We start from the raw sequence: 14370 nt of genomic DNA, 5'->3' as shown, positions 1-14370 counted from the left end.
GCCCAAGCCATTCTCTGGCCCAAAATAGGGAGGCTCAGTGTCCCCGCTGTGTAGCATTTACTTGGCACAAAGTTGTTGGGCTGCCAGATTGCAAATGCTTCAATTTACTATATACAAAACGTTTTACTACGCATTGTAAATGAAGATTTTACTATGACTAGCACTAATTCTATGTAAAGTTTATTTAGTTGCCCTTTCTTCAAAAATGAATAACTTATTTTAACATTGTCAACTGTACAGAAGTTTAAATTCCTAGAATCTGCACTGTTGACAGTAGTTAAAAAGAGTAACAGATAAAAGCATTGCTTTATCTCATAAGTCCAGTAGAATATAGGAAATGTAACAGTTATAATGCAGAGGTAGTTAGTTACATGCCACATTTGTTGAAAGGATTATATATTTTATATGTTGCTGTTCAATCTTACCGGCTTCAATGCATTCTGGAGTTAAACAAAATTTCTCCTTGTGGAAATTAATAAGTCCTTGAGTTACTGTTATAAAAAAAGGAAAGAAAAAGTATGCATTAGTTATCACTGTCATGATATTTAACAGAGAGTTGGATTCTGTACAATACAAATACCTGCTTTGTTCTTAGAACTGTAAGGCAAAGAACATTTCCTTTTATGGTAATTACCATGGATACCACATTCTGGTACCCCATTATTACATACAGATGCTATTCATGTTCTGTTCCCTCCTATGTGAGAGATATCAATTTCCGTTTTACTTTTTAATATAAACATAGTTGTTTTGCATATTTAATCTTTGATCTTTAAAGGTAAAGTGTATTTATGGTATGTTTTAGCATACTTTGCAAAAAGAAAAAAGATGCAGGAATATTATCCAGAATAACTGCTATTTATCTATTAGCCAGTGTGTATTTGTTCTAAGTGTGGATCAGTTAAAGGTGTGTTGCCAAATTTAGATGGCATAGTAAGAGTTATATAAGAGTTATGTTATACATCAGATAAGAGTGCAGATGAATTGACTAATATCTTCATTCTCTGTTTTCATCCTCAGGTAAATATTTCCCTGCAACTCTGTACCAGTTATCTTCAAAGGGATCAGATTTGCATTTTTGTCTTTTAAATATATGGCATGCATACCCTCTGATTGTTTGTTTAAGAATTGTGTTACTATCTTTGTGGTGTGTCTGTTAATTGGGGGTTAATTCTAGAAAGTGATCACATGACTCTGTAACCCTACTTAATCAACAGATAGAGGCTGTGTTATCTAGTTTGGGGTGTTTAGCCAGTGTGTATTTGTTCTAAGTGTGGATTTGTTAAAAGTATACTGACAAATTTTGATAATATAATAAATGTTACACAAGAGTTGAACAAGAGGAGAACAGGGGGGGAACATTCTACCTGAATATACTGCTACATGAGGACAACATTCAACAATCATCTGTGAGCTCTGATATCCTCCACCTCAAGCACCTGCATTGTGCACTGCCTGGACACTCTCTGATTATCTATTTTTCAACCTTAATTCTTACAGCTGCAGTTTTACTATGACTTGTTGGTTTCACATATTATGTTGCTTGTATTCCCACCTTCTAACCAGACTTACTTCTCCACTTACCCTGAATCTTTAGTTGGCTTCCCAGCCCCCCCTTGTCCAGTGAACATATCTCAGTGCACGTTCCACTATGCCTAATGCTATATGATCCTTCTCTACTTCTACCTAATGTCACAGTCTGTTTTTTACTCACCCATCCCTTATCTTTACTGTCCTAATTAGTTCCCATTCCCTTGCTGATCCTTTTACATCTTTTCTTTCTCTTTTCTCTCCTTTTATCCCCTGACCTCTCCCCTTCCCTATTGTCTCGTGTTTCCTACTGTCTCTCGGCCATCTCTTCTTGGATGTCCCAGCTCTTTCTTAACCTTGATATTTCCAAGATTGAACTAATCGTCTTCCCCCCTTCCAGGGCTCACCCATCGCCCCTCTCCATCTCTATTTCTCTTAATAATACTACACTCCTTTCTGTCCCTAAAGTCTGATACCTTGGGGTCAACCTCGACTCCTCCCTCTTATTCAAACCTCACATTCTGTCCCTCTCAAAATCATGCTACTTCCACCTCCGAAATATATCTAAGATACGATCCTTTCTCACCACAAAAGCCACCAACCCTGTTATTCACTCTCTTGTAATCTCTCACCTTGACTACTGTAACCTCCTTCGTCTGGCCTACCAGACTCTCACCTTACCCCTCTTATGTGTATCCTCAATGCTGCTGCCCACCTCATTTTTCTCTCCCACCGCTCTATCTTTGTTGTCCCCCTCTACCAGTCCCTAGACTGGCTCCCCATTAATTAAAGAGCGCAACAGAGCCCTACAGAATTAAATTTAAACTCCTCACCAGCACCTTCAAAGCTCTCAATCAATCCCCCTCCCACATATCCAACCTCATCTCTACCTACACTCTTTGCCGCTCCCTTCGCTTTTCCAATGTCTGTTGCCTCACTACTTCACTGATCACCTCTTGCCACTCCCACCTCCAGAACATTGCCTGGGCTGCTTCTCAGCTATGGAATGATCTCCCATGCTTCATCAGGTTAACCTCTACTCTCAAAGGCTTCAAGCATGACCTTAAGGCTCATTTCTTTATTCAAGCCTATCAGCCTTCCTCCTAACTCCCTTGTCTTGGCTTTCACCCTCACTCCCCCAGTCAGTTCCACCCTATTTGTGTCTCCCCCTTTTCTTTAGGATGTAAGCTCTCACAAGTAGGCCCTCTTTCCTTGTGTTCTCCTTCTAATATTCCATCACCCCCTGTACCTCTTGGCCTGCTTCTCTAGCCCTGTTTTCTTAAGCTTAGGTCTACTTCTCACTGGTTACTAACATCACTTTTACTCACTGTCCCGCAAATAATTTGATCTGCATTACCATGTTACCTGGTTTTGTATTCATTCAGTATGTCTGGGCTTTGTATTTTGGTCTTCATGCATGACGTTGTGTGCTTTCTGTATATGTTATGTATGTTGCTGCAGACCCTTTGTGGTGCCTTATAAATAAAAGAGGATTATTATGATAATAATAATAATAATAATAATAATAATAATAATAATAATAATAAATCCAAACCGTATCCAATGTATTTGGTATCAGTTAATGAGCAGTGACCTGTGTAAATGATTTGGTTAAACTGCTTGCTGCAAACCTCATGAGGCAAAATAAAATGCAAAGTATTTATGAATTAAAATATTATGTCTAGTTAGTAATAAATAACTTATATACTAATATTTTTTTGCTAAACAACTTTGTTAATCAGATTGACTTTCATAATTACTTATTGCAGTATAGAACAAATTTCCACACACACTTCTGAAATCTGATGTCAGATAAAAGGTTTAATCTCTGTATTTTACTCCCGTTTTTAATATCTAGGTGGACTCTGGGTTCTTGTCAAGTTGACGTTTTGCATAGAAAACATTGGAGACTTAAAGGCAGAGAATGATATTATTTGGCATGTTGCAGCTCTGTATAACATAACATTAACTGTTTCAGCAGCAGCATTGTTAACCCTTGAACACAATTTTTACTTACTGAATTTAAAAAGAAAATACTGAGAACCACCAGTTTTCTATTAAAGGTCCTTTACAAAGCAGCAAATTAGCAGGCTTGTAAATGTCATTGTCCCATTTTATGTAATTGCACACTTATGTACAGGAAGCGGACAGATTAGCAAGTCAAGGTGGTAGTAATTGTGGGGAGGGGGGTGTTGAAGTTTGCTTCTTATGATGGCAGTAGCTGGGTGGATCAGGACATTCCAAACAAAATGCGTAATTTGCCTTGTACTGCAGAGTTTGTGTTGTGTGACAAGAAATTTAAGTGAACTTAGGGGTGCAGAATGTGTATTTATTTTGGGGCATTTCCAAGGTAGAATGTGGGCAAAAAAAATGAGTCACAAATTCTCGTGTCAGTTATTGAGCGTTGGTCTATTTTTGGTCTATTTTTCCAATTGTTTGTTTTTTGTACAATCCAGGCACATTTTATGTGGGTAAAAAACCTTTAGAAAACAATACTACCAACTGAATAAAAACATTAAAAACTACAATTCTAAAAATTGAAATGAAGACAGTCACCATGTTCACTTACGCCCCGGAGAGGAGGTGAAGTACAAACACAGAGAGGATGAGTCACAAATTGCATGGTTTTGGCCCCAACCCCCGTGATGCAGCAAAAATAAAAAGGAAATGTATGGTAATTACACGCTTAACTCTTTCTAGTCTAAATTAACACTGTCATTACACATGCTTTGTGTATTTAATTGTCCTCACGACATCTCCATAATGCCATATCTGGCACCTTTTTGAGTTTTTAATCACTATTCATTGGGACACTAAAAGCTAAACAAAGGGAAAGCAACCATGACACTTTGCTATTGGAGTTCTGTACTGCTTATTATAGTAGATGATGTTTTGATTGCAGCACATGTATTTATCATGTACTCAGTGTTCAGTTGTTTCAAATTAAAGATACTGTAGGTCATTTAGAGGACTTTTCATTATTACAACCCACATAGAAGTTTGAATTTTTATTGCAACAATAAAAGAATCACTTATCAAGTATATATTATAAGATATTGTTACTCAGCTGCACCAGCGATAGTGGCCCAGAGCAGTAACAGTTGATTTATGACTTTGACGGGTCAGTCACCGTATTTGGGCAATTACATTATACAGTATATAGCTTATTTTGTATATCATGTCTGTTGTTTACTTTCTAAACATTATTTAATTTATTGTAAGAATTTAATAATTGTAATTTATACATTACTACAATAAAAAATAGTTGACGTAACTAACCACTGGTTATTGATGATGTATAGATATCGCAAAATGGTATTCAGCCTTTCATAAATAAAGCTCTAAATGAGGCAAAATTCTCTGGGGACATATGTATAAAGGTGGTCTGAGGAGCACACTGTCACGGATCAATGTAGAAATACAGCTAAGGAGCCATGGATAGGTGAAAAAACAAACAATGTTTATTGCTGGAGAGTATGAACAGTTGATGACATAATAGCTTGCAGAATTTACCAGATATACAGCAGTTGCAGGCAAATGGGAGGTGAGGAAATATTCCAGGCAGCATGCACAGGGAAATGCACAGATAAGTCCCAGGTTCACATAAGGAACAGGTCAGCAGGTTGTATGTTGAAATAGATCTCCAGCAGCATAAATCCAGGAGCACAAACAGGAGGAAGTGACCACAGAGAATACCCTCAGGATGTGACAACAGGATGGGACAACAATAACCAGCAATGACTGCTGGGAGGAACAGGTATATATAAGGGAAAAGAAAACACACCCAGGTGCATGGGATAATTGGAGAAAGTGTTAACCCTTAATGCAAACATGAAAGGCAAGATAGCAGCACCTCTGGTGATCAGAGGTACTGCTGCAAATACACACTAATAAAGTCAAAAGGCAGGAGCTGCCAAGCAAAGCAGTATGTACTGCAAGGGGCTTGAAGGCAGATCCTGACACACACGTTACAAATACCCCTTCCACAGACTACTGCACTCATGAGGTCCTTTCCCAAAGGTCCCCACTGCTTGTGTGATGAATTCACTTGTACTCACTTGTTGAGACATCTGCTGGAGAGCTCCATGAAACCTAAGATCCATCATAATAGGTCCTTATTAGATGGCTGCGGCATTGATTTAAGTTAGTATGAGGTTTTCTCCTTTTCTGTTCTTTTAAAGCCTCCCTGCAGCTCTCTAGTCAAGGTTCCCTTTACAAATCAGAGCAGGATTTATCTGCATCACACTTCCTAATATCTTCAATTCCCTAAATGCATATTCTTATTTTCCCCAGAGTTGGCCTGTAGGACTCGATCACCCTCGTAGTTTTATAACTTGCAGAGATTTCTGAACACCTCAACAGTGCACTGAGCTAACAGCTACCAAGCCCTTGCACCCAGTCACCTGTGGTTTTCCCTTACCTGTCTCCTTTGCGTTTGTAACTATACCATTTACTTTTAGACTTGCAATGCATTTTAGGAATATTATTTATTTGTTTACTTTATTTCATGACACTATATGCATCAGTGGTGCATTGTTCTGATAGCTCAGCATACTCTCTCTTGGGGGGTCTATTTATCATTGGGGCCCATGGGGCAGCAGTGACTCATTATGTGTCGCTGTATATCACAGCAATGCATAATTAAGTACAACTGAAATAAACCATGCCAGGGATGCTCTTTGAGCCCTATAAAAAAAAAACATAATTGGTCATGGTCACTAGAAACCTAATGCTGCCGGTCAAATGAGGACGTGCTGTTGCATATAGACAGCCAACGTCCACACATACATATACTCAGCGGGGAATCCAGGGAAGTTTTTCCAGCGGGGCTGTACAACATTGACCAGGTAACTATGGAACAGCAGTGAAAGAGCCTTTTGCCAGCATTTCACCCCTTGATGAAGAATGGCTGTTCTATGAAAGCTTTCCTCAGTGGGTATATTGTCAAACTTACATGGTCATTTTGTAAATATCTAGGGGTCTATTTATTAAGTGGTAATGAATCAAAAGAATAGCTATTCCAGCGTTTCTTTTCAATCTCAAGATGGCATTACATTACCTTTTCAATGGATTCCATAGGTCTCCATCTCCGTCGGAAACCCCTCTCTGGATCTATCATCAGGTCCCATAGCATGAGCAGTATCCCCACAGATGTCACTACCTCCTGTCGCCGGCAGCGTAAAGCTGCCTGTGAAGGAGTTTTTTGTTACTTTAGGAGAGGGGGATTGGCCTGGGCTCGCCCAGAAGCCCTGATTTGGTAAATACCAGCGACATTTTTGTCGCTGTGTAGTAATACAAAGTGATACTTACTGCTACCCACCGTCTACCAATGATTAATAGACCCCTCATATTTGGGCAATGGACAAAGGGTATTACTTGGCTTATATACTTTTAACTCCTTTATTTACTAGTAAACATCTTTCTCTAGATTGGACATATTCAGAAATGTACTAATTGTCCATCTTTAGAAAAGACCAAAAAAAACTATTTTAAAAAAATAATGTTTTCACTGTGCGGAAAGATTCACCATGTTCTTTCTAACATACAATTATAGACATTAAAATTGTAACAAGAAAAAGATCACAATGTTTCCAAAATAATAGATCATCATAAACTGGTAGTCTGGGAGTTTATTTAATACAAACAATTAGCAGAGCGCAGGGCAATGATTTTATTTTCGTTTTTCCGTACAGTTTAAATAGAGTGTGGGGAACTGTTAACCAATGAGATTTTGGAAGAATGTTTGGCTGTATATTGTATATTGAAGTTAAACAGCTGCCATCCTTGAAAATAGAAAACCTTTTGGAAAAGGTAATATAGATCTCTAAAACGATCTAGGAAGATGGTCCTGAATTCTAAATGTTAAACATGACTAATAGTCTGATTAATACTCCAATTTCCAGATACAAGAAATAGCTTTCGAGGCATTTTAAGAAAACTATGAACGGCCGTATCTCAGTCAAATGGAAATCCTTCAATATATTGCATATAGTGTATAAATTGCTGTAATGATGTACAGATGGAGCAGGCTGTACTGTGCGGTGTACTGTAGTTATTATTTAATCTGACTCAATAATCAACACATATAGGGGCCTATTTGTCAAAGGAAGAAATATATATCTCTCTCAGGATGGTAACTGCAGAAGATAATACATGAAAAAATGCTTTATTTTATAAATAAAACATATTTTTCCAATAAGTGAGAAGAATCTTTGGCATTCACAAGTTGCCTGTCATCATAACAGTGGACAATCAAGCAGCCCATTTTAATCTGTTAGTAATCAGTGATCTGGTCCAGTTGTCAGGATTTGAAAACAGAGGATTTGATACCCTACCCTAACACAGCAGGCCTCAATTATTGGAGATGTTAAATAAAACTCAGTAGGAATACTTTAAAACAGTTATTTTCTTTCTATTTCTTATACATTTTTTTCCTTTTTTTTCCCCTCAGATAGTTTTGCTGCAATTTATTATTAAAATATCTCTGGAGCACCTGAGTGATAATATCGATCGATTAAAGATTTTCATCATTATGATAAATAGTATATCATTGTTATTCATACAGATTAACACATAGGTGCCTCAGAGAGACTGTTATTATATATTTTCCAATACAATGAATGCATTGTAGCTGTGACAGGGAGCTGTGTGTGACAAGCTGCAACAACTACACTGTGGTGCATTAAAGCCTGTCTCGTGCTGTCATCTTTTGCACAACACTGTTAACAGCAAAAAATATATCTGAGAAAATAACATATAACCTAATAATAACTTTATATATCAATATAAATGAATAACTAGAATAACTAGATGTGACAGAGAAAATAACACGTGCAGAATTACACATATACCCAATACATATAAACATACTGTACTTGTTATGTGGTAATTAGTGTCATAAGAAGATGAAGGGATGAGGTCACAGCAACAATGTGACACGAACTGAGCAGTGGAGAAAAGAGCATTTTACCAGTGTAATGTAATTGTGGTTGGTAATGTGGCTCCCTTGTCTTCTTCTGTGTGAACTTCAGCCTGGCACAGATTCTGCAGAGCCATGCATAAAGCTCTTGTCATGTGTAGTGCGTTTGATGTGATTTCTGAAGAGCACTTCCTGTCACAAAGCCCGATTATCTGCTACATTACTTCACATAGGGTCAGTCACGCCTCAGGAGACTGAAAAAATATTTTGACAGGCATAGAAAGTGCCACAATAAGGGTCATTTATCAAAGACTCTTGCATGCAAAGCAAGGCCCGAAACCTGATGCACAAACAGTGCTACATTTACCACAACGTACCTGTTTGCTTAGCACCTCTAGAGCCTAATTCTGACTGGGAAGAGATTCAGATCTGCTGGGTCTCTACTGTGATTTCTCAACTTAAAGATTAAATTTGGTTCTCCCTACTTTAAACAAGCCCTCTAAAATATGTATTTACTGTATATATTTTTTATATTTTATTTATTAAACATTGACTTGCATGATAAATAACCATAACGCATTGTTGATTAAACTTCATGAGCTGATTTACAGCTTATTTATAGCTGTTACATACATAGGCTAAGCACACCCATTGATTTATTATAGTTATAACATAGATGTACCATAAAGTATGAAAGGTTCCATATGTTTCAGGGACTTTGCTCTGTATGTGAAGATGGAGGTTTTCTTAAGACTCTTGCACAGATATTTGCAACCCAAATTGAAATTCAGGTGTAAATTAACTCTTGCTACTACAGTGAAGATAATAGTCTAATATAATATTTATATCCACATTTTATACATATAATGTTTCTTGAGATTAATGTTTTTTTTCCTTTACAAGCAATAATTAGAAAAAATTAGAACAAAAAAAGAGCACAAATAGCACCAGTAAACAAGTGCAAAAACTAATACTCGCTATGCACACTATTGTTCCATATCTCTAAGAGCAGGTTAAGATGTCAGCAGTAGCAGAACTAGCGGTGGTGATGATGACCTGGCTTTGCTGGTCCATCTGTTATGGAGGACCCCTCGCTCTCTGTTCTTCTAAGTATGCCTGGGAGGAGGCACATGTGGAGTGCAGCCCTGCTTTGGGCTCACAGTTCCAGAGGAGCAGAGAGGGGACCTCCGTAGTGGAGGCCATATTGTATGTTAAATACACTGCTTGGCACTTATTAAAGGGTTTATAAATTCTTTTAATACATATTAAATATTTTCATACTTTCTTTCTTACATGGGGCTACTGATGTATATTATTGCATTTTAATGTACAGATAGATCATGTTTAATTTTGGCATTCTGCATGATCCAGCGGCCCCCATAAGAAAGAGAATGTTCTTGATCACACTGCACTAACCCTACCCATTCCACTGGGTAGGGCTTGTGCATGTGTGCTGGTGTGGGCTGGTTAGAGGTTAATGACTTGTGAGCCATGTGGTAGGACCTTGATCTTGCTATTTGCGTAACTTAAACAAACTCCATCTGTAACTGTATAGTATGGATGGAGATATATTGCAAACCTTCCAACATTTAAAATCCTGAAAGCTGGATACAATAAGTCCCGCCCCTGATCCACCCAGATTGGGCATATTTGCATAAAACTCTACCCATTTTCATGTTAAATTCTCCCCTTTTTCGGCCAGCGAATCGGGATGTCGCTCCTAAATAGGGACAGTTGATGTGATATTGGGAATTATACTACGAACAACAGTAACAGAAAATGCATCTTACTCAGAGCTGGATTTACAGCATTCGGGGTATATTTACTAAACGACGGGTTTGAAAAAGTGAAGATGTTCCCTATAGCAACCAATCAGATTTTATTTATCATTAATTTAGTACATTCTAAAAAATGACAACTAAAATCTGATTGGTTGCTATAGGCAACATTTCAACATTTTCAGACCCGCACTTTAGTAAATATACACCTTGGAGTCCGATGGTGCACAATTTGCACACTAAGGGCTAGATTTACTAAGCTGCGGGTTTGAAAAAGTGGGGATGTTGCCTATAGCAACCAATAAGATTCTAGCTTTCATTTATTATGTACTTTCTACAAAATGACAGCTAGAATCTGATTGGTTGCTATGGGCAACATTCCCACTTTTTCAAACCCGCAGCTTAGTAAATCTAGCCCTAAGACTTGTGCAATCCACTAGTCACACCACATTAAAGTAATTCTGAAAGTTTAGCAAAGAAAATTATTTAGTTCATCTATTCCCCTATCCAGATAATCTCAAATCAGTTATATATTATCATTCCCTTAGTTCAATTTTCTGATGAATAAAAAATGCTTGACTTGTCGGAGTAACCCACCTCTCAATGTCTGCTGCCCTTAGGGAAAGTCTACTGTGTCTGTTAACTCATGAGCTGCATTATACACTGTCTATATAAAATTGGCTGCAATAGGTATTCAGTCTGCATAAAACTGGTCATGTAATATTTGAGAGCAGGTGAATACCTGTTATATCTTTCCTCATAAAGTTCTAACTGTATTATGCATAGCAAAATGATTTATATTATACCATAACTCAAGTAGATGTTCTGTTAAAGTTGACAGCAGAAGCAGTCCACACAGTATTTCGCTGTCAACTAACCAGCTCATGCATGCGCATATCTACAAATACTGGCCTGGATAACCCTTATCTCTCTGAGCTACAATTGCTGAGTAGTATGTATTTTATTGTGTCAGTAAGGGATTCTTTTTATTGCTGCAAAAAAGTAGCGCTAAAAAATTATTGCCAGAATAAGGGACCTATTGATAAATAGGCTCATAAGCCCGCAAATAAACAAGGTGAAGGGCTGCATATCTGCATGTTTCCAAATCACAATCAATCTGTACATGTTTTTAATGTTCTGTACATTATATCATGAGAGTCTACTCAGACTTCTGGAAGAGCAGTCACTCTCCTGGACCCTGGGTGGAGGCGGGGCTTAATGATGCATTTTGTTAAGCCCCACCCCTGCTGCACAATGTACACTACGTGACAAGGCTACCGTGGCGCGATGGCACCATCACGCCCCATCCCAAACTTGCCAGCTGAACTTCCCTCCAGAAAAGTTGGCAAGTATGCTGTATATGCTGCTTCTGAGTGGAAAATGCTGGTGCAGTGCTTGTAATGATTTTGTTTTGTATCTGCAAACAAGGGAGGGTGTGATTAAAATCCATAAATACATTCATTTTACACTGCATTAGCGCAGTATATGAGAGAAGACTTTTAAAACCAAAGATGTCATATTTTAAAGCTATGGTAGTAGGTGGGAAAATGACTGGGACTCATGAGTGATTTCAGATTTACATCCATACTCTTCATCAAATGCCCAATTACATGTCTCATGAATGAAAAAAATATTTAAAGTAAATACACAAATACAGTAAATGAATGTATCAGTTAAATGTACATAGGGATCATAGACTAATATACAACACACTCTCCTAGAATGTCTGGGAGACTCCTGAATTCCGGAGAGGTCTCCTAGACTGCGGGGAAAGCAGGCCTTTCTCCTCTATCCTGTCCAGTTCCTAGTAAAGTGGTCGAGATGGGGACCTCAATGTAATTGTATCCTCGACCATCGTGACTAAATGACGCCATTGTATCATTTCATCACGGGGCGGAAAATGACGCACTTCATGGCACCCATACCCCTCTGAATTTGCAATTCACCTCTCCTCTAACAGATACATAAAGTGGGCAAGTATGATAGTTAAGATCATTGGCAATATCTTGTGTCATAGATGGTAATGTTAGATTTGTATAATCTTTTATTTTTAGCACATCTACAGCATGTATGGCAATTGTGTCTCTTTTATTCAAAGAGTATTGCATATGCTTTTTGAATTTTTCATGTTAGGACAACATTTAGGAATAAAGCTGGGTACACATCTATGCAATCATACTTCAGATGCAATTTCTGTAACAATTTCACCAACGACTGAAAGATCCGATGAGCATGCAAATTTATGTATGCACACCTACACAATTTCCCTTCAGATCCATGATCTTTATCTCTCATAACCACCTGTTGAAAAAATTGTGAATCTGCACACTCCACAGGTATCTGCCTACACTGCTGGTTATGAAAGTGTACACACTTCCACATTTGCCCGACATCGTTCAATCGTTGATAATGATTTTATGCAAGTTTATGAAACCAAATCAGCAGATACAATGTGTCTTGGTACAATAAAACGTGATCGTGGGAGCGTACACACTAATACGATATCTTTCCAAACAGTCGTGAATCATGTGATCTGCATGATAATTGCACAGGTGTGTGACAGCTTAATTTACACATACACATTGAGTCGTTGATTCATACAAATCGGTATATATTTACCAGTAGGGTTAATTGTGATGAATAGTCAAAGAAAATGTAAGTGACTTTTATCAGTGAAACATGACAAAGTTCTGTTAAGCATTGGTATTTATATGTATCTTACTTTGGAAAGTTTTATAAATTTAAGCTGCTAAAAGTAATTGAAATTGCTGCAATGCTGGTGAAATAATTCACATATATAGCTTTCGCCATTCATGTCTGTCTAATGTTTTCATTATCAATCAGTCAACTGTTTTTAACTAACATTTTACACTATTTAAATTAGAATGTAAGATTATATGGGTACATGTACAATCAGTCACTAGTCCCACCTATATTATATCTACCTGCCTGTTATACTTCATACCACTCCTACAACCCTCCTTTCCTCCCTGTTACAGTAGTTGTTTCCCAGCACTTTAAATCCAGACGGGTCATTAAAGTCAGTAACAACTGACAGATTAATCATCAAAATATTCTGTAATGCATGAACTCCATGCATGCACCAGGTAAACCCCTGTTGTTCCTAATATATATCATTTTATGCTCGTAGGCAGAGTGTAGTTGCTTTAATTTTATTTTTATTTTTTTTGTGTACATTATCTTTATTTTATCTATATGCATTACTTTATTAAGTGATATTCAGTTTGTAATGTATGGTTGTGCTTTTGGCTTATTCTGTTAACAATACATACAGTTTTCAATGCAAGTAAAATAATATTACATAAAAATGAGTATTAATGAACAGTTACTTACCTAGTATGAGCAGCAGAGCAAGTACCCCTGTGATGCAAATGAAGATAACTAGTGCTATTTTAGTTGTTCTACTGGCAAAACTTTTGTTGTCTGACTTTGAATTCCCCATGTCTTCTTCCATAGATTGCTTGTGAGAGGAGAGATATGCCTGGAGACAAATTGCTTTCTCCCTTTAATGCTTCTGCAGAGTGTTTTTAATCAGAACCCCATGTTCTAAATGAGCTTTCTGCTCTTATGCCTTCCTCATACAGTACACATCTTTTACAAGTTTTTAGTCATCAGACATCATCTCCTCCTTCTACAGAGGGGTGGGGAGAATGGAAAAAAGGGCTCTCCCTATCCCTCCTCTTGTGAACATGAAAAAAAAAATGACATACAGCTCACCGGCTGGGACTTGCCAAAATGAATGGTGACCAGTTCATATTTATTAAAACTTCTGTGATGTGAAAAGGATGTTACAGTGCTTGGCTGCACTGCAAGAACTGCACATCATCCACAGGTTGCTAGTTGGATAATTGTAATCATATTTAGCTGGAAGTGAGTGTATAACTTGTGTTTCTAACATTGTGTTCAATGAGAGTTCATAAACTTCAGACCTAGTACAGTTAATCTTGCTCTTATCTCCAGTTGTTAAGCCTTCGGAGCTGAGCTTGCCAAAACATGACATGATGTATAGTCATGCAGCACTCCTGCCTTATATAACTTCCTAAAAACACATGGTAACACATTAAACTTTCACCTAATTATATGAATTCAATTTTAATGAAACAAAAAGTTTACAAATACTGA

General features: G+C 37.5%; 1 protein-coding gene across 1 annotated transcript in view; it reads right to left on the bottom strand.

The window, feature by feature from the left end:
• PHEX (phosphate regulating endopeptidase X-linked) overlaps window positions 1–13914 on the bottom strand; it is a 147705-nt gene extending 133791 nt beyond the window's left edge. The window contains exons 1-2 of the mRNA XM_075198312.1: window positions 13582–13914; window positions 426–491 (exon numbers count right to left, since the gene is read on the bottom strand). Of these exons, the coding sequence (XP_075054413.1) occupies window positions 426–491; window positions 13582–13702 (187 nt within the window). The 5' untranslated portion in view covers window positions 13703–13914. The remainder of the gene's footprint in view (window positions 1–425; window positions 492–13581) is intronic.
• Window positions 13915–14370: the final 456 nt, after the last annotated feature.

The sequence above is a fragment of the Mixophyes fleayi genome, chromosome 2 (genome assembly GCF_038048845.1).
Source record: "Mixophyes fleayi isolate aMixFle1 chromosome 2, aMixFle1.hap1, whole genome shotgun sequence".
NCBI classification, from domain to species: domain Eukaryota; kingdom Metazoa; phylum Chordata; class Amphibia; order Anura; family Limnodynastidae; genus Mixophyes; species Mixophyes fleayi.
Note: the sequence above shows the minus strand (reverse complement) of the source record. Positions and strands in the feature narration are given on the sequence as shown.